The sequence below is a fragment of the Nilaparvata lugens genome, chromosome 8 (genome assembly GCF_014356525.2).
Source record: "Nilaparvata lugens isolate BPH chromosome 8, ASM1435652v1, whole genome shotgun sequence".
Taxonomy (NCBI): domain Eukaryota; kingdom Metazoa; phylum Arthropoda; class Insecta; order Hemiptera; family Delphacidae; genus Nilaparvata; species Nilaparvata lugens.
Window position 1 is genome coordinate 33,086,660 of NC_052511.1, and position 21,878 is coordinate 33,108,537.

Sequence of the window (21,878 nt, forward strand, 5' to 3'; positions counted from 1 at the left end):
AAAAATGTTAGATGATGGAATTATTGAGAAATCAACTTCTAATTATTCCAGCCCTTGTTTCTTAGTTCCTAAGAAAGATGGTGGCCATCGTGTGGTAGTAGATTATAGAGCATTAAATAAAAAAATTGCATTAGATGCTACACCTTTGCCAAACATTGAGAGTACATTCCATTGGTTTAACGGTGCTAAGTTCTTTACTGTTCTTGATCTTACTGAAAGCTATTATCAATTGAAATTATCTCCATCTTCTAAGCACTTGACTACTTTTGCAACTCCAACTCAAACTTACTGTTATACTCGTGTACCGTTTGGTTTATCAATAGGTGCTCAAGCCTTATCTACTGCTTTGAATATTTTATTTGAAGGGATAAAATTCAAATTTGTAATAAATTATTTGGATGATATAGTGATTTATTCTAAAGATTTTGAGTCACATCTTGAGCACATTAAGATAGTGTTGTCCAAATTTAAACAAGGTGGGTTTACTGTGAAAAAGGAGAAAGCTAAATTTGCAAAAAAACAAATCTCCTTTCTAGGTAATTTAGTAAGTGAACATGGTAGGCTATTACTATTGATCCAGCTCGGACAAATTCAATTCGTAATTACCCTAGACCAAAAAATGTCAAGGCTATCTCCAGATTCGTAGGAATGGTAGGATATTTTCACAAATTCATTGAAAATTACGCTGAAATCGCCTCACCCCTCAACGAACTAAGAAAGAAGGATAAAAAATTTATTTGGGAAGATGTTCACGAGAAAGCTTTTCAGAAATTGAAAAATGCAATTATGAACCCTCCTGTCTTAATAACAGCTGATTTTAATAAACAGTTTGTGTTGCAAACTGATGGGAGCTCCTTATCAATTTCTGCGGTCCTTTCTCAATATGTTGATGGCATCCTAAAGCCTATTAGTTTTGCTTCCAAAAAGCTCACTCAACAAGAATGCAAATATTCTACATATGAAATCGAATGCTATGCAGCAATTTTTGGCATGGAAAGATTTAAACTGTACTTACAACACACTAAATTCTTGTTGTTAACAGATAATAGTGCTTTAGCATGGATTTTAAAACAAGACAAGCAAATTGGTAGACTTAGTCGTTGGATACTTAGGCTTTTATCATTTCAGTTCACAACACAGCATGTAGCGGGAAAAGATAATTGCATAGCTGATGCTTTATCCAGAATGTACCATGATGACAGTGATTGCCTGAAATTGATGTCAAAGATGAACATATAGAAGTAGAAAATAGTCTAAACTTAATAAACTCACTAAAAATTACCGATTTTCCACTAGTATTCACTGACATAAAACAACACCAAGAGAATGATCCTATTTTAGCAGATATTATAGAAAAGATTAATAATAATATTGATCAGTTTCCTTATAGTTTGTCTAAAGGAGTATTAGTGATAAAACTAAGAAACCAGGAAAAACAAAAAATAGTCATACCCAAACTTCTTGTTCCTTTAATCTTCAAATATTATCATGAAAGTATGATTGGTGCTCATTTAGGCATTGCTAAAACTATTTCAAAAATTCAAGAGAATTTCCACTGGGTTGATTTGAGGAAAGATATAATTTATTTAGTTACATCTTGTACTCTTTGTGCAAAATGTAAACCAGCTCAGGCTACCAATTACGGTTTTTTATCATCAAAAATACAGGAAAAACCTCTTGAGATGATACATATTGACTTAGTTGGTCCATTAGTACGCACATCACAGAATAACTGTTTTATTTTTAGTGCAATTGACGTTTTCAGTAAATTCTGTTGGTTAAAATGTTTGAGAAAAGCTAATTCTGAATCAGTAATTAGAGCATTGAAAGGTATTTTTGCAAATTTCTCTACTCCTAAACAAATTATTAGTGATAATGCATCAATTTTTAAATCAATCAAGTTTAAAAATTTCTGTTTTCAATTAGGAATTAGTCATAATACGACTTCACCTTTCTATCCTAAAGCAAACATACCGTAGTTGAAAGATTACATCGTAATTTGCGTAGCTCTCTCATTGCTTTTCATGCAAACTCACAGAATAAATGGGATGATACTGTAAATGATTGGTTAGCTTTAGCTTTTAATACTGCTGAACATGATAGCATTAAGTGCACCCCTTTTTCTCTGATGTTCCGTTATAAACCTAAAGAACCTCTTTTGAATATCTGGAATATTAATGAAATTTTACCTGATACTGCCGATGAGAACACTGTAGAAATTTGGCAAAAGGCTAAAGAGCAATTGATGAAAAGTCATAATTATAGAAAAACTCGCTATGATAGGAACCGTGTCCCTATTCCTTTTGCTACAGATGACCTTGTATGGGTCCGGACACATATTCTTAGTGATAAGGCCAACCAAATTTGTACAAAATTAAGCTTCCGGTATCGTGGCCCGCTAAAAATAAAAAGATGGTTATCTGATGTTACGGCTGAATTAGTTGACCCTATTACTAATCGCTTTGTTCAAAAGGCTCATTCATGTCTCACAATTAAAGAAATATAATTCATAATTCCTTGTTTTGGATAACGTAGCCTGGTATTCATTCTTCCTTCTTATCTTTGAAGTAAAGGGTAACGGTTTCCGTCTCTGTTGTTTCTTACTGAGAGAACGGCTCATTGATACTTTCTTCTTTGGGTTATTTGTAGGAAACTCACTATTATTCTGTAACGTTTCACTTCTGGTTAAATTGTGTTGCCTTTGGTTTAGGTGTTTCTGAAGAGTAAATAGTTGTTTTCTTTGGTGAAGCGCGCCACCTATTGAAATTTTAACTTTACTCACTTATTTAATTTCTTTATGGAATTGTGTAAAATATTGTACAAAAGAATCTATCTTAGCCTATAAATAGATAGAAATTTTATTGAGATCATATTATTAGATAGATTATTGAAATAGTTTATAGTTATAATTTTGCTTTAGTGTTAATGAATTTTGATGAATAGTGGTGAATAGCAGTGTTTCTATTCATCAGATTGTTGTAAATAAAGTAAGGGAATAAAGTGAATCAAAAGAAGAGTTTTGATAAATGATAAAATACTTGAAAATGTATATTATTATCACTTTAATTGGGTAATAGAGTAGAAAAATATTGGTTTCTGTATGTAAATAATGTCAAGTGATTTATCTTTCAAATTTTATCAAGAGTGTATGAATTTTGTTAGAATAAAAAAAAGGATCAAAGATATATATATAAAAAAGGGGGTAGGCAAATGATCATTAGAGATGGAATATATTCTTTGGGACTGAGAACTGATTAATTTTCTTTTGAAATCTGAGTGTGGACGCATGTTCAGATATTTCTTTGTTTGAAAGACTTCAAGTTTTTGTTGGGAGTGGCCAATCCCTGCATTAATTTGTGGTCTAGTTTCTTCTGTTGTTAGATTCTAAATTTTTTCATAGACAAAATATTATATCATATAGGCTAGTGTTCAATTCTGAGCAATTTTAGAGTTTAAATTCAATTTCAATTTTCAATTCAATTTATTCATTCTTTGCACATTTTACATAGTTTAAATATACAAAAATACAAAAATAAATAAAGAGTACAAAAGAATGTGTAGCTCGCAAGACTTTCGTCTGTTCGCGAGCATGAGCAAGAGAATATAAAGATTGAGAAACGTGGAAAAGAAAAAATATTTATAAAATAGAATATAATAAATGACTAAGAATAGCCTAATGGTAAAACAAATTTGAAATACAGAGTGAAATGAAGAACAGTTTTTTTACAATATAAGAGGGAAAACCTGAGAAAGAGAAGAAGCACAGTGAATGCACAAGTCAACTGGTGATGAGAAGAGGTGAGTGGAGAAACATAAATTTAGAATTTGTTATAAGCTACTGCCTTTGATTACTGAAAACGTCAGGTGATGTTTTGATCCATGATAAGATTTCTTTTCTCTTATAGCAATTTTGATTGTCTGATATGAAGTCTTGTGGTATAATATTTACTAGTTTGTCACATCTATACGGAAATTGCATTCTACATACTGTTAGATTAGTTTCAGGTAAGTCAGATCTCCTGTAAGTTTGGCGCGTGTTATATGGAGTAATTCGGGTATTGAAAAGATTTTTGTTTTTTAATAAATATGAAATTAAATTTTTCAAGTAGAGCTGTTTGATTGTGAGTATGTTAGATTCCTGGAAGAGAATTCTAGTAGGATACAGTCTTGGTTTGCTTAGTGCCACTTTATTATATGTTTTTGAACATTGAAGATCTTGTTTATATGACATTCAGCAGCACCCCCCCATACCCTAATTCCATATTGCAACACAGATTGTGCGTAAGCAAAGTAGGCCATTCTAGTAATTTGTTGCATTTTCAACTGGCTCATTTTGTAAAATTTATTTGTTAGATACTTGACCTTGTGACATAGAGCTTGGATCTGGGAATCCCATCTCAGATGACGGTCAACAATTATTCCCAGGTATTTAACGGTTTTAGAGTCCTCTAGTTTAGGACAGTCACAATCATTCAAACCTATTTTATTACATTTGATATTATGAATTTTCAAGTTTATTCGGTTTACAGGTTGAGTAGCAGCATTTGGTGTGAAGGTCATGAATGAAGATTTTTTATGATTCAGAGTCAGGGTATGATAGTCAAGCCAGTTCTTGACCCTGGAAATACCCTTCTCAGCTGATATTTTAGTACTCTCCCAGTTATCACCCGAAAAAACTAAAGTGGTGTCGTCGGCAAATGAGATTGTTTGACCATTTTGCAAGTCGAGATTCAGGAGGTCATTAATGTATAGTATGAATAAAATTGGTGAGAGTACAGTCCCCTGCGGTAAGCCGTAATCTAAAAGATTTTCAGTACTGGATTTATTTTCAATTGATAATATTTGAGAGCGACCTTCAAGGTAGCTTGTAAAAAGTTTCAGGGGCAAACCTCGAATTCCAATTCTATTGAGCTTTTCCAACAGTTTGGTGTGTGGGACAGTATCGAATGCTTTTTTCAAGTCAATAAAAATTGCAATAGATTTTTTATTATTACTAAAATTTTCAGTTAAAATTTTTACTAATAACGAAATAGCGTCTTCTGTGTTTTTTCCTTCTTGAAATCCAAACTGGTTAGGGTGAATCACCTTACTCACAATCATGTATTGTACTAGCCGCTTTTTAATAAGCTTTTCCATGATCTTTGAAAATCCACTTAGCAAGCTTATTGGGCGGTAGTTATTGGGATCGTCAACATCTCCCGATTTATGTAAAGGTATGACTTTAGCCACCTTGAACTCCTCCGGAAAGAAACCTTCTTCAAAGCATTTATTAATTATAATTTTTAAAGGTTTAGCAATATAGTGGGCAATGATTTTTAGACAGCTATTATTTATGTTATTAATTCCTGGTGCTGAGCTGGATTTGAGGTCTTTAATTGTTTTGATAATTTCTTCCTCATTTGTCGGGAAAAGGAAAAAGGAATTTGGGAAACCTATTCGTGAAAAACGGGAATTTTGACCAGTTGGAGGAGGGATGTTTTTATTTTCTTTATTCAGTTCTTCTGCGAGTACTCTCCCGATAGACGAAAAATGTTTATTTAAAATTTCAGGATCAATATCAGTCTTTGAATTTTTCTTTTCTACATCAAGTATTTCATTTATGGTATTCCATGTCTTCCTGGAGTTACCTCTACTTTGCTCCAATTTATTTCTGTAATAAAGAAATCTAAATTTATTGATACCTTTGGTATTTTCTTATTTCTAAGCAATTCAAAACAATTTATTTATACAATTTATTTATTTATTAAAAAACACGGAATAAGACTGGGTGGTAGCAATAAACAATCAAAATTAATTGCATAAAAACCTGCGAAGGAGATTTAGCTTTTTTACCTGCATACCATCTTATATTTTATGGGTTTCAAATTTTCAATGCCTGATGAAGAGTCTATGATGCTATCTTCTGAACTGCATCCATCGAGAAGTCAAGCTAATGGGATTAGATTGCCATGTATGGTGGTTTGATAAAGGCCGTTTTTGGTCGAGATGAAGAGGCCCTCTTTTTGCAAAAGCAAAAGTAATCATAAACTAGTAATTCAAGTTCAGAATAACGTAAGTTACGGCAAGGAAAAAATGAAATAAATTAAGTTGGTGAAATAGTAAGTTTAGTCCATAATTTTCTACCGACAGGTAGGTTAGAAGGCGTTGACGTCGAAACCAAGAGATTTGGTTTTGGCTGATGAAGATCTTCCAGTGCTGAAAAGCTTTTTGCATTATTGCAAAGGTCACTACTTAAATTATTCAAGTATTCAATTATCCACTGCTTCATCACTTATTGTGAGAGTATCTCTCAATTAAAAATTCTAACCAAATGATTTTCTTGCTTTTACATTGTAATGTAACAGCTACCTTTAATATAGGTTATAGTGGCTATGATCTTATCATTTTACCCATATTGACAAACCCAAAATCGTTTTAGAATGAAAATTTTGAAATATAAATGCTGAGTGACCTGGCTGGCTCAAGATTACATTAGAATGCAAATGATTTAATATACTTAGATAACTACAAAGCATCTAGGAGACTCAGTTTATAAATAAACAACTAAAATAATGTTTCATACAAATTTATTTATTTACATACATTTTAGGAATATGTGATTTTCATACATCAAATTATACAGACTTTTTTGGATATTTACAAAAGATATTAAATTTTATTCTAATTTTTCAGTAATCAAATACTAACCATAAACTTCATCTCACAATGATAAAATATTAATTTTATTTTCAATTATCAATTTATAGTAACACATAATTATTATACAATGATCTTAGAAGGGAAAATAATCATTGATACTGGCATTCAAAAAATACATATAATATGAAGCTCTAGTGAGGTGATTGAAGCAAATAAGTATTAATGAATAAGACTACAGAATGAAGTGTGAAAGAATCAATCAGACAAAAATATTACAGATCTTAATTACGAAGAGTAAAAAAACTTGTTTGTTACATAGCAATATAAAGGATTGTTTCAAACCTCAGTTTATTTTCATGTTTTTTACAAATTATACCAATCCTAATTGAATAAAAAACAACTATCTACAAAACTTGGTGATGCATACTTTAAAAATAATATAAGACACATGAGAAAATAGATTTAATAAGAGGGATTCAGAAATAGCCAAGAAGCATCATCATAATAACTAATTGAATGAAAATACATTAATGTGCAGCAAGCAAACCCAGATTTTGAAAGGTCTTTTATCGAAAGTAATATTACTGAACAATATTCAAATTAGAATTTACTAATCAGTAAACGTTGATAAAAAAAACGAAAGGGTTCTGAGCAGAAAAAGCATGAGTAAATTACTTAAGCTCAAACATTCCTATGAAATGTACAAAGCTTTTAGGTTCCAACCCCCTGAAGTTAACCCTTTCTTTTACAAAAAAATCCAATTTTACAAGAAATTTTAGGTTTTAACCCTCTGAAGTTGACCCCTTCTTTTACAAAAATTCCAATTTTACTAGGTGAGGGAAAACTTTACTTAGTTATTGATTACATTGAATTGAAGATTAAGATTAAGACAAAAATTTCTACAGCAAATGAGTCCCTCTCATTTACTAATCATCCATTCACTCTGCTACGCATATTTTCGAAGACCAAAGAAATTCTACCATTTTGGAAAAAATATTTAATAATCGTAAGATCTCACGCAGTTATCTATAAGTATAGAAATAACGTTTTTGAAAAAAGTCGAATTTATAAATGTAGCAGAATAAAAATGATTATATTTTTTGATCTACACTTTTTAGCACTTCTCACAATAATATTAAAAATAATTAAATTTACCAAGGTGACATTTCGACTGACTGCATTAAAAGTGAGAGCATTCAAGAAAGTATAGAATGCGTTTTAATACAATATAAGAAACATCTTTTTTGATAGCCTATTATTGATTTTTTATCAAAATAATAGAATGAACAAAACAATCAGTCAAAGCACATGGAAAGAGTTTAACAATAATTATTAACAAGAAAGAAACTGTGATGTTTACTAAAAATATAGTATAATATAAATAGAACTAGAATATCACAACATAAAACTTCTCTAAGAAGATTTGGCATACAAGTCTAACTATTCAATATGCATTATCATCTATCAAATAAAACTATGAGTCGAGTAACATTACATAATAATATATTTATCTATTTATTTATGCAAACAGCATTGTTCATTGTTAACGAAGTAACCCAAATATCTCAATATGTTCGGCAAGAATTATGTTAGCAAGCTAAGTAATTATTTCAAAATAGTCATTTGATCTACAAGAATCTTTCATGATAATTGCGATTAATAGTGGATATTTCATTAGTTCTGTCAGAGTTCATGTCAATATTTAAAAATTAAATGACCTTCCAGTAAAATTCATGAATTTAGACTGTTTTTACAGAGAAATTCATTTTTATTTTGAAAAATATTCTTATGTAGAGATACCATCAAATGAGAAAAATTAAAATAGAAAGCATGACATTCTGACAAAGTAACGATTTTTAGGTTACATAGTGATTCAATCAGTCATCCGATTTCAAAATATTTTGCATTAAAACTGGTAAATTTAAGTAGGTACTGTAAGAAAAAAGAAAATTGAATTCTGTAGAAATAAAAGAAGCCTTCTTCGCGACAAAATTTACATTAGCAGATGCAATGGGATCAATAAGAATCAAATTTTTTACTTCACTAGCCTTCACAATATACAGGGAATATTCGATATTTTAAAAACACATCTTGCAATTAAAAAGAAACACAGAGTGAATAGCTGCCTCAATATTAAACGTAGTGAAGTTTTACTTCAATTTGAAAACAAGTTTCCTTCATGGCGGCCCATTCATGTGCTTCCTACAAGCCAAATAAAATTCTGCTCCACGATAATCTAATAAAGTCACTGTCTATTTCCACTTTATTTTAGTATTCCACAAGCATTTTTATAAAAAAGATCTATACTATATACAAAAATCTAATTGTAGACAAAATCTAGTAGGTATTTCATTTTCTCTGCTGTATATGAAATAATGATTGCTCACAAACTTTATTGATAAATTTATATAATATTAGAGGAGCAGAAACAGTAGTTTTCTTGAAAAATGTTATGAATGATCATGCACAACTTATTACATTCATATTCTTTCCCTGTATTATAATTGGAAAGCTAGATGTCTTATCACTAAACAGATACAGATTATGGCATGTGTTTAAAAACCTACTCGTTTGATATAACTATTGACAGAAAAAAGCTGAATTTCTGAAAAAGATACAAATAAAAAGTGTGATTTTATTGTTGATAGGTTTTTTCGCTAACAAGATTGATTGACTATGAGGGATTTACAGGTACAAACACTTTCTTCGTTTGGAACCGAATATCATTTTTGAAGATGACGTGCTCATAATCACAACATACAATAAAAATATTATTAATGAGAGATTAGAAAAAGATTTTACAGTTATAACTAGTAGCTATCACTTTTGGTCGTTTTCTTCTTATAAAAGTGATTATTGTTACCTATATTTACCAAAAGGTTATTAATTATTTGATTCTCTATTCGATTATTATTATCAAACCGCAAATAAAGGAATTTATTCCATAGGATAAATCTAATACCATATTCAATGGACGATTTCTGTAGACATTCCAGTATTGTTGGTTTGAAACAGGTAAAAACTGCAACTGTTGCACGTTTGGATGGTTTGAAGAGGGTTTGATGGTCGTCAATGTTAAATGCAATTATGATTGCCTCAACAGCGGATGGAGATTATGGTAACCACGTTTTATAGTGGAAACAATATTCAGATTCTAGTCCAGTGGCACTAAATGAGGGCAGGCCAGGATAGGCAGCACCTGAAATTTGAAATGAAAACTTATCAATCATAAGAATTGGGGTTTCTCCCGCCTACAATCTAAAATAGTAATTCACTTGTCTGGAACAGAACACTACATTAATAAATTCCCTCTCACTCAAGGTAACCCAATTCAATTAACGTGAAAAATTCCAATAGTCTGAGAGGTCTGGGTGATCTGTCTTGATCGTCAATCATGGAGACAGGTAAGGTGGAACAAATTATCATAATAAATTAGGGTATGATCACATTGGATGCACGTACGGTATGTGCAAGTGCATGCGAGACCATGCATGACAACGCGTGCAGATGAGAAGAAAGATCTGGAAAGAACCATAGAAAAACGTTGTGGCGTGTCTGTCGCTGCTCACACTGAGCATCACCAGCAAGTGCACGCGTTCAGTGTGTGTTCCTATTACACTTTCCAGATTTTATTCACATCTGCACGCGTGGTCATCTATGGTTTCGCTTACACTTGCACATACGTGCATTCAATCTGATCATAACTTAAGGAAAATTCAAATAATAGGAAACTAAAAGAAAAATGTTCTGTATATCACGGGATTGAAGTACTTTTTCCCCTAAGGGAAAACTCTCGCTACGCCAACGAACGACAAACGTTCATCTCATCAAAAAGAGAGAAAACGTTGCACTTTAGTCCCTAGGTGCATCAATAACTATTTTTGCAATATAATATGGGAGAAATTTTTTTTTCAAGCATATAGTATATTGTAATGGTTTTGCATTTCGATCTCGAAATGGTCGCTAGAAAATAAAAATCTACTGACGAATCTAGATAGTTCAATAACAATTATAGTTGAATCATTTGAAAAACTATTGAGTAGCCAAGGAAAAATACATTAAGTACGACCATAAGTGAGATTCTTTCTCAGCGATGAATTCATGAAATTAGTGATCGATAATGAACTCATAATAAACTAGCAGGTAAACCGTGCTTTTCACTGGGGAAATGTCCTTATGTCCCGGAGGCATGAAAAAATGATTTATTATTTTGTCAAAAATGAAATTAGATAACCTTCTTCAGAGGTGAAAACTCTGAGAAAAAATAAGAATAGTTTTATTGGTCTCGAACCCGCAACTTTGCATTCATTAGGCGCGCATGCTAAAAATTATGCTACGGAATCACTCGGTAGAAGCTTCGTTTGGTTACGCTTTTATTGTTGCGTAAACCTTGAATCACAAATTGAATAAATTTGTTTCAATCATTGAATTGGAATTGATTAATTGCAATAGAATAAGCCTATATCCATCATCTGTAAACAAAAAACCTTTATGTAATTTTGCAAATTCATTCAGTTCAGTAAGTAGTTCATTAGTTCAATTATAATGCGTCAATCGTGTATTTCCTATTTTGTACATGTATAAGTCAATTCCTCCCTTTATGTTATTCATAACACACATATCACAACTTGCTTACTTTTCAATCATTAAACCAGTCATCACAGGTCAAAAATACATCATGCGAACAATAGCTAGCGTATACCGTCTAACAAGCTCACTACCGCTATTTAGGGAATGGGACCGTTGAGGTATCTGTATTATTACAAGGTACTGATATGCTTTTATAAAATGAGTGATAATCTTAATACGCGGCAAGAATATTATGGACTTCGTTCGACGGGAGATTTCATACCCCCAAACCCAAAAAAAAATTTCGTAGATTTTATCTATATGTAGCCCCAAAAATTTTCAATACAATTCCCACTGTAGCAAAAACGCAAACCTCATGTCCAAAATTCAAAAATGAAATGAAAAATGGCTTTTATCAATAGATGAGATCGAGAACATATTTTCATAAATCAGTTAAATCCACAATTCAAACTGGCAACTTGCAACTATTGAGGCATTCAATAAAAATTAAACATATTTAGGTAGCCTACTGTACATTTAGGCTAATTATATCAACTTGGAAATCATAAACAGAATCAAAATCAAAATTTTACAGTAAAAACGTAAAAGGTGCGGAACGAACTCTTCTCTTTTAGGTTAAGTTTTGTTATAAGCTCATATCATCCATTACTTCATAATTATTTGAATTCACTCATCTCTCCATTATTTCATCATTCATCTCTTCATTATTGTAGCATTCATTTTCTCATTGAACATATCATTAAGTACTTCCATCATATTACATTTTTCTCACTATAATTCCACTTCCAGAGTATATTTTAATATATTTGCTCTTAGTTTTCTTGAACTTTTGCATCCAAATTTAGTTTTAGATATATGTTTCAAATTAATTTCAACCCAACTCTAAGTTCTGTTGCTAGCATAGTCTTTATTTTTACTCATCTTACGTATTTTTGTTTGTATTATAGACTAACAGGTGACACGTGCTCCGCAAAGGTCTGCTTAAATCGCAAATGAATGGAATTTAGTTTTATAGTTACATACTGATATTAAAAGCTGTAATAGTCTACACTAGAAAAACTTTTATCTCAAGTAAACTTTGTATCACAAATTGGATAAATTTGTTTTTAATTATTGAAATTATGATTAAATTGATTAACAAAAATCAAAATAGGCCTATAACCATCCTTGGTAAATTAAGAATATTTTTGCAGAATTTCAAGTTAATCAGTTCCACTGAACTCAGACGTGATGATGCGTCAAACATGAATTTCGTATCCCGTACATGTATAACACAATTCCTTCCTTTAAAAATAGTAGATACATAGAAGATAAGAAGATAAGACTGCAGGTAGACGAAGAATGAGAGTATAGATGATAAAACCGTTGAACACACTATTTTATCTATAACCCATTTCTAGCAAAGTAAAAACTGGAAACTTGAACTGGAAATAGGCTTATAACCATCCTTGGTCAATTCAGAATCTTTTGCAAAATTTCAAGTTAATCAGTTCATTACTTGAGACGTGAGATGCGTCAATCGTGCATTTCCTAACCTGTACATGTATAAGCCAATTCCTTTTGACTAACCTCGATTAGCAAGAGCGGCTCATTGCATGCTGCCGTACTTTCGACTAGGCGACCAGACGTTGCCCTCCTCCACATAGTCCTGCGTGCGATTGATCGCGTTGCTCATCGCCTCTCTCAGTCGCTCTCTGAACGTCTTGTACTCCATGTCACTCGCCTGCGAGAAATCAAAGTCCGCCACTTCTATTGTATACCTGTGCAAACACAAATTCATTATTATTTTATGAAACGTTACGAAATAGGAATAGGAAACAGGCAAAATCCTCACTTGTGTAATGCATCAAACAAAAAATTGTCATTACAGTAGAGCACCGATTATCCGGACATCCTGCCTCCGGATGACCGGTTATCGGGACGTCCGCTGGGTGAATTGAAAAAATTGAAATCTCCTAAAAACCCTACCTAGTCTGTATTTCATGCGGCTAACTGGTCCGCTGCCATCAAAGTGCATGATGCAGTACAATATAAATAGAAGATATTAAGGTGCATTTTTGTTTGTGCGTTAACCTCCACAGTCGACGACGACAAGCATTGTTGACATTCATATTGTCCAAATTTCAAGTGTGCTAAAACAGCTGATCAAATAACTTTTCATTATTATTTGTGATTATAATTCAAGAATCAACATATTGACATTTAAAAGTATAAACTCAACCTCCCCCATTAAAACATAAATGAATATAATATTTTAAGTTATTTAGACAAATTGAAATCCAACCAATCTGAGATCATCATCACCCTGTCGTGGTTGACGACGGTATTTACTCACAAACGAAAACCCAGCTTTAGTTACTGTACCTTATCGAATTGGACAACATGATGTCTATTTTAACTAGAATGTGAATGGAAGATAATTTTATAAAAGTAATAGTACATACAACACGCAGGCCTACTACTAAGTATTTCAGGCCAGAATGCAAAGTTTTAATTACGTTTACACTTGAAAGCTTTGGTAAAATAAGAGTTGAAATCTATTATCCGGATACTGTAAGGTATCAATTAGTCCCGTTCTCTACTGTACTTATTTGATCAAAGGTTACTAAATGAGAATAGGAGATAGGCAAAGTCCTTAAAATAGAACTGTACACAGAAGGTTATATCCAACAATATACTTAAAACCAACTTTGCATATTACTGAATTCGATATATTTCCAATTTTATTGTGGTGGAATGATTCCGTTTTTATTCTTAATCATCTTTCTAAATTTTAAATTTTCAGTACAAATATTTATGGGCAGAAAATTTTGATAAAAAGTAACTGTTATTAGTCTAAATTTGGGAGTGGAATACTGAAGGATTGCCCTGTTTTTTTTTTAATTGAATATATATTAATTTTATTTTTTATTGGTTTTGAAATTCGAAGAGGTAGATTCATTTGAGAAATAAATACCGAAGTTGAGACACTTACAAGCTAGTGAATTTGAGAATGTTTTCTCCAATTCACCTCTTTCTTGCAGCTCCAAAAAGTTAGTTATACAATCCTGATGAGAAGCGATAGAGGATGTAAGTATACACATATTATTATTTCGAGATAAATTTGGTGTTTTTGATTTCCGACAGCTACCTCCAATTATATTTTTTCAAACAGAAAAGCTGATAATAGAAAGCGAGTGAATTCATTGATTTGACTTGACATTTTAACAAGTTTAAAATCAGTCGAAATATACATAAATAATTCAATAGATTTAATGAGAACTCTTACCTGTTTCTACTCTGAATGTAATAAGCGATTCCGAATACAATTAAAATGACAGCGGCAGCGCTGCAAGTAACTGGGACGATTATCACAGATAACTGAGGTTGCTTCTTTACTGTATAAAAACAAAAACAAACATTTGAAAAGTTTAACAAGTGCAACTACAAAATGGTAATTCACTTGTAATGTTCGTGATGTAGTATATACAAGAATAGGATACACAAGTATACATAGTATCATGCAGTATTTACAAGTATGATTGATCATAGAGAAAAGATAGCATAAAAGCATAAGAAGATATCTCATGGTATAGAGCGTTTGTGTTCCAATTTTCAATGTTAACTCAAGCCCATAGTCCTAGTACTTCTTATTCGTGGAGCAATGTGACGCTGGTAGTCTCTCTTACTGTGCCGTTCTTAAATTCTCACCCGGCCAAAACAGTAATAATAGACAGTAGTCAACAGTAATCGGTTTGAGTTAACAAAAATCTGCTTGAAACTTGGAACATAAACGACCAATACCATGGGATATCTTCTTGTGCTATCTTTTCACCATGATTATAATATAAAATAAATAAATGTTTATTTCCCCCCAAAAATAAAACTACTACATCAATTATTACAGAAAATATTAGATAAATTAAAATAACATAAAATAGTTAGGTTATAATAAAAATGTCTTATAATGTGTCCTCTACATGTTTAGTGTTTTCTGTGTGGAAATTGACCTACTCCACTATGGCGTACCATGTTCTAGAGTAGGTTAACATAGATGAATAATTATAATTATAAATATTTATTTGATAAGAAATCAGTACTTTGAGAAGAGAAACCACTAACCTTTGTATATATTTACGGTGAGGGGAGTGATTTTCTTAGAAACGTCGTTGGAAATGATAACAACGAGCTTGTAGGCGTCGGCTCTCTTGAAGTAATGTCTGATGACGAACCGACAATCGGAGAGAATCTGTTCGCCCTCGCAGGTCTCGTGGCCGGTGATGTTGTAGGAGCCGGGGTACATCTGCACGCAGTTGCGGAACGGTCCAGACCCACTGCAGCTGCCACTGATGTTCAGCATTTCGCCCTGCTTCAGCCAGTTCGTGCCCACAAACGACACGTTCTCCACTGGGTCTGCAAGTTCATAACAATCAATCATTAGACATCAGTTGATCAGCACTGATATCAATAAGAAACAAATTTTAATTTAAATTCAATTACTATATACTGTAATTATTTTCCTACAGATACCTTGAAAAGTGGCCATTCCTGCACTGATTACAGAACGCAAAGAATCACTTTTCCGCTCTAGTGCACAAAGTATTACTTTGCGTACTCCAGATTTGCAACATGGTAACACAAAATAGTTGGTGGGTTATATGGAGGATTAGTGCACGAAAACAAAAATTAAGTTGGTAACAATGACTGTGGTTAGATTTAGATAAGAATCATTTCAATGGCTACCCTACATTTATGATAAAATCCCAATCTAGAAATCCAAAACAAGAATAATGTTCATCTAAATCATAATTAAATAATCATCAATTAATAATAAATTTAATAATAGTTCTTTTTCATTGATAATTATTATTTCAATTGCAAGCAATGAGAAAAGTAGCAAATATACATTATAAAATTCGTATTTTGAGGTTAAATGATTACCGTTCGATATCCATATAGATAAAAATAATGAAAAACATAAGAATACTACAATAATATTCTCTGTTGTCTATGTTATTTTATAAATATTCTTTAGAGTTCTTTGAGCATTTTTCTCGGTAATTTGAGAAAAAGTCTAAATTTCTGAATTCTGTTTCAGTAGTTTTTAGCTGGATGAAACAAACTTAGGTACGATTCTTCCCGCTAGGTCGCGTGCTTGTCGGTTCAGCCATATTGCAGCCATCCCAATCAGCTGTTGGCGTGTATTTTGAATGCAAATTTTTTGTTCTATCTGTATTTTTTCTGATTCTTGAATGAATAAAAATGAGAACTTTGGCTGAGAATTTTCAACTTCAATTGGATTATTAATTTTTAAATGAATTAAGGTTATTAATAACAGCATCACACAGACAAACATTTGATGGATTTCAGCCATCATTTTACCCATAATTATTCACTTTTCATATTCAATGGTAACTGTAGGAAAAATTTAATGTGAAATACGTGCACAAAGTTCCTCTGCTGCACACAAGAAGCCATTCCTAAACGTTTCTTTCGGTGCAGCAAACTGTCACTTTGCGCAGTTGCACAAATAACTATTTCCTGATTTGAACAAACTACAGTTTTACTAATTATAGCCTAAACGAGTTAACCTATATAACTTGGTCCAGTTTTGCAGCTGCATTTGAGAAAATGTTAACGTTTTTGAGAATTGATGACATACTAAGAATAGTTATTAGTAATTACTAAGAAAGCGTTGAATCTTTCTGAGAATGGTCAAGTCCAATTAATTGAGAACAAGTTCAATTATCAACAATAAGAAAGCATTGAATCTTATTGAAAATCGTCGAGTTCAGTTTGTATCTGTGTATGGTCATTTGTGTTTGAGAAAATCTAAAATTTCAATAAGAATAGTAATTTTATATAGAAAGACATAACATGCTTTCGAGAATACTGAATTAGCTTAAACCGTCCTATGAGATTATATCTGTCTGTAGTTTTCTGCTCGTAAGCAGATCCTTCTATATAGCAGCAGCCCTCCACTCTCTTCTATTCTCCGCCAGTCGCTTCGTTGCATAGTAGCTCATCCCCTCCTTGATGTCCAACATTTTGTATCTTCTTCTCCCTCTTCCTCTTCTTCCCTGAATGGTCCCCTCCATGGCATCCAGCAACAAGCATTGCCGTCTCATCCAATGTCCCAGCCATCTCCTCTTTCTTCCCTTTATCACATCCAGCAGACTCCTTCTTTCCCCAACCCTCCTCAACACCTCCTCGTTTGTAACTCTATCCCTCCAACTGATCCCCTCCATCCTTCTCCATATCCACATTTCCAATGCCTCAAGCCTCCTCTTATTCTCCTTTCTCAGCGTCCAAGTTTCTGCACCATACAGTGCCACACTCCAAACATAGCACTTTATTAGCCTTTTCCTTAGTGTCTTGTCCAGTTGGCTACAAAGAATTCTCTTTTTCTTATTGAATGCTGTTTTTGCCATAGCAATTCTTACTTTGATTTCTTTGTTGCATTTCATATCCTCTTCCATTATGCTTCCTAAATACTTGAAAGATGATACCTGTTCCAACTGTTCACCCTCCAGTACAGCATTCCCCATTCTTGCTCTCCCTGGACCAATTCTCATGCACTTTGTCTTCCTGACGTTTATCCTCATTCCATACCTCTCACAAGCCTCATTCACATCTCTCAACATTCCATTCATCATTGTCCAGCTATCAGCTAGGATCGCCATATCATCTGCAAATCTTATGCACTCTATGTGTCTTTCCAGATCCACAAATGTCACAAAAACCTCTCTCTGTTTCTCTACAAATCTCTCTCCAATACTTCTTAACAAGCCAATTGCTTCCCTAGTGCCTCCGCCCTTCCTAAAACCATATTGTTCCTCTCCTATTGAGTTATTCAACCTTCCATACAGCCTTCTATTTATTATTCTCAAAAGGATTTTCGCTGTATGAGCTATTAGGCTGATTGTCCTGAACTCCTCACATTTTCGAGTGTTTTTCTTCTTTGGAATTGGTACAATAACTGAGATTAGAAATTCCTCAGGCCATTCTCCATTTTCATATATTTTGTTGCACAGATATGTGACTTCTTCAATTCCCTTCTCTCCCATTTCCTTCCATAGATCTACTGGTATTTCACCAATGCCACAAGCCTTGCCTTTCCTCATTTCACCCAATGCCTTCCTCACCTCTTCCTTCAATATTCTTCCATGCTCTCCCCTCAATTCTTGTGCCTCTGTTTTCCTCTCCAGCATAGTATTTTCATGTGTGTTATACAAATCTTCTATATACTCTTTCCAACTGTTTAGAACTTCCTTTTTATCATACAGAATTTCACCATCTCTGTTTTCAATCTCCATTTTGGTCCTATTGCAATTTGTCTTGCTATCCAACTCCTTCACTGCTTGGTACATTTTGTCAAACCTCCCTTCTCTTTCTAAAGTTTCAATTTCTAAACATCTTTCTTGTAGCCATTTATTTCTAGCGTTGTCTGTTTCTCTTCTTAATTCATTGTTAAGCTTTCTGTACGTTCTCTTTCCCAAATCTGTTTTATCATTTTTCCACTTCCTTCTTTCTTCCATTTTCTTCAACATATCAACATTAATCCATTCCTTGCGTATTCTTTTAGACTTTGTTATCCCTACAGTTTCTTTTGCAGCTTCTTTCAGGTATTTACTCATGTTGCTCCATTCTTCATTTATTTCTTCTTTCCTTTCCTTTCTCTTTGCACTATACCTGTTTACTAGTTCATTTCTTTTACCCTCTTCCTGGAGCAACTCCAGATTAAGCTTTTCAACCCTTTTACCTCCTCTAACTCGTTTCAGTTTTATTTCCACCTCTGCTACCACCAGGTTATGATCAGAGTTTATGTCTGCTCCAGGGTATGTCTTTGCATTCTTCAAACAGTTCCTGAATCTTTTCTGTATCAATATGTAATCAAGCTGATATCTTTCTTCATCCAATGGTGATGTCCAAGTGTACCTCCTTCTTTTTGGATGGTCAAACAGGGTATTGCCTACTACAAAAGTAGTGTCTATATGCTATATATATATATAACTATTAATATAACTATATTAAGAATCTATATGCAAAATTTCAAGTTAATCAGTTCAGTAGTTCAGATGTGATGATGCGTCAAACATGATTATATCAATGGATGGTTAAGAAAATAGTGAACAATGGATTCATTGTAGGGCTGATATATCAGTTATTGAAAAATTACAGTATTTGATAAAAGGCCTATATTTATTTATTTATTTATTCACAATATCACATCGGAAACAACGGGTAATGACCCAAATATGTTTCCTTAACACAACAATAAGTACAATATACGATTCAATCAAAACAAAAAAAAATACTAAAACTAACGTTTGAAAAGAAAAGAAAATAATACTTAGAAAACTACTTCTAAAACATTCCTTAATACAGTTGATGGTGAAAGTGATGGTGAAAATGAATATATGAAGTGATGAAGGAGAGGTGATATCAATGAAGATGATGAGAGAGCATGCAGTCTCATATGAATGATAGGATGAGGGTGATAATGATAACTGCCAGCAAAAAACTTTGAAAATAAGGGGTAAGTAAGAATAAAATGAGTTTGAATGTGCAAATAAAGAAAAATTAATGTATAAATAGTAATATTTTCATAATGATAGAAATATTAGCGAAAATTATGGCTGCTGATTAAAAATTCAGTTATTCTGATTCTCTCTCAGAAGCATCGTTATTGTGCGCTTGAAACTTAATGGGCCATCAGAAAACACGTCCACCCCACAGCCAAGTCCATTCAACAATCTTGGCATGTGGTTGAGGGGGGGGGAAATATGCATTAACTGTCCTACACCTCCGTACTGCGAATAGGGAATGCTATCTTCGCCTGAGAGTGGGCACGGCGAATCCAATTCTTCCCAGGAATGCCCGAATTTTTTGAAGAAGAGGAATATTAGAAATTTATTTTGCATTCTCTCAAGTTTAATTAAATAGGTGATCTGATAAGGACTCCAGACCGGCGCTGCATACTCAAGCTGACTTCGAATCAAAGACTTGAACAAGTACAAAATGGGCTCCCACCTCTCGAAGCTTGAGCATGTTCTAAAAACAAAGCCCATCATCTGATTGCACTTTGATAACAGGTGTTCAATGTGCTTATCAAAATCCATTATGAGCATCCATAATCACTCCCAGATCCCTAAACTCTTGCGAATGGTCCAACAGAAAATTACCAATATTGTAGTCATAATGGAAAGGTTCCCTCTGTCTGGTAAACGACACCACCTTACATTTTGCCACATTCAGCGTGAGTCTTGATTCCAAACACCACTTCTGCAGTGCATCAATATCTTTTTGAAGTAACGAACAGTCATCAACAGACCTAATCTGTCTAAATATTTTGGTATCGTCTGCAAACATGAGGCACTCCGAGCTATTTAGCACACTAGGAAGGCCATTCACATATAACAAAAATAGCAAAGGACCAAGATTGGAACCCTGTGGTACCACTGAAGTGCAACAGTAGGGCTCGGATTGACAATGATTGAAGCAAACAAATTGAACTCTATTTGAAAGGTAACTTCTCAAAAAGACCAAAGCACCCTCATCAAACCCGAGACACTCCATTCTATCGAGCAGAATACCGTGATCCAAAGTATCAAAGGCCTTAGAGAAGTCCGTATATATCACATCAACACGACCCCCAACATCCAAAACCCCCGACAACTTGTCAATGAACTCTAGAAGGTTCGTTACTGTTGAACGACCAGGGAGGAAACCGTGTTGGGATTGAACAACCTTGGGTTGTACATATGAAAATATTTTCTTGCACAGGATCCTCTCAAAAATCTTTGCAAAAACATTTAAAATTGCAATTGGTCTATAATTACTCGCAAAAGACCTGTTTCCAGACTTGAATACTGATGTCACCCGCGAGCACTTCCAGACCCCCGGAAATTCGGATTTACGAACGCACAAATTGAAAATGTAATGAAATGGGCCACACAAAAATTCCCAGCAACCCTTGACAACAAAAGCGGGTATTTTATCAGGGCCTCCAGTAGCACGAGAGTTAAGCAACTTAATTGCATCAACCTCATCCTCCCTTGAAATGTAGATGAGACTAAAGGGATCACAAGGAGTCTGTCCGGCAATCCTCAGAGAGTCCACCAAGGGTTCAGCATCCATTGCTGAAGCATTGGACGAAAACAGATCAGCAAAAGCATTAGCAGTATCAGCACCCTTGTATATCCTATCATTATGTTTGATGAATTCTTCGTTTAGATGAGAGAAACGCTTGTTGTTCACATATTTCCAGAACTCCCTTAGGTCACAACCAACCCTCTCTTCAACAGATCTTACATAGCTCGAGTAGGCTGTTGCTATCTTAGCTTTGACTCAGGATCGCACAAGTTTGAACTGCTCATCGTGGTACCTGGAGTAGCTCCGCTTCCTACTCAACCTATTTTTAAGCTTTAGATCACACACTATGTCCCGAGAGAACCAAGGAGTGTATTTTGAGTGCTTGTATTGACTGACCACAGGAACATTAGCATCCAAGCACATATATAGGATCTTGTAAAATTCCTCTACAGCAATTTCAACCTCCTGACTATTATAAACAGGATCCCAAGACACGGAACTCGGAGTGCGATAGAGATTCAAGAAGTCAGCAAGCTTAAAGTTATAGTTTGCCGCACCTGCATCCGACCGACAAC

The 21,878-nt window shown here is 33.5% G+C and overlaps 1 protein-coding gene across 1 annotated transcript in view; it reads right to left on the minus strand.

Moving 5' to 3' along the window:
* Nucleotides 1-6,549: 6,549 nt before the first annotated feature.
* Nucleotides 6,550-21,878, minus strand: part of LOC111043800 — a 30,306-nt gene continuing 14,977 nt past the window's right edge. Inside the window, exons 6-9 of the mRNA XM_022328850.2 lie at nt 15,331-15,621; nt 14,498-14,606; nt 12,799-12,989; nt 6,550-9,838 (exon numbers count right to left, since the gene is read on the minus strand). Of these exons, the coding sequence (XP_022184542.1) occupies nt 12,818-12,989; nt 14,498-14,606; nt 15,331-15,621 (572 nt within the window). The 3' untranslated portion in view covers nt 6,550-9,838; nt 12,799-12,817. The remainder of the gene's footprint in view (nt 9,839-12,798; nt 12,990-14,497; nt 14,607-15,330; nt 15,622-21,878) is intronic.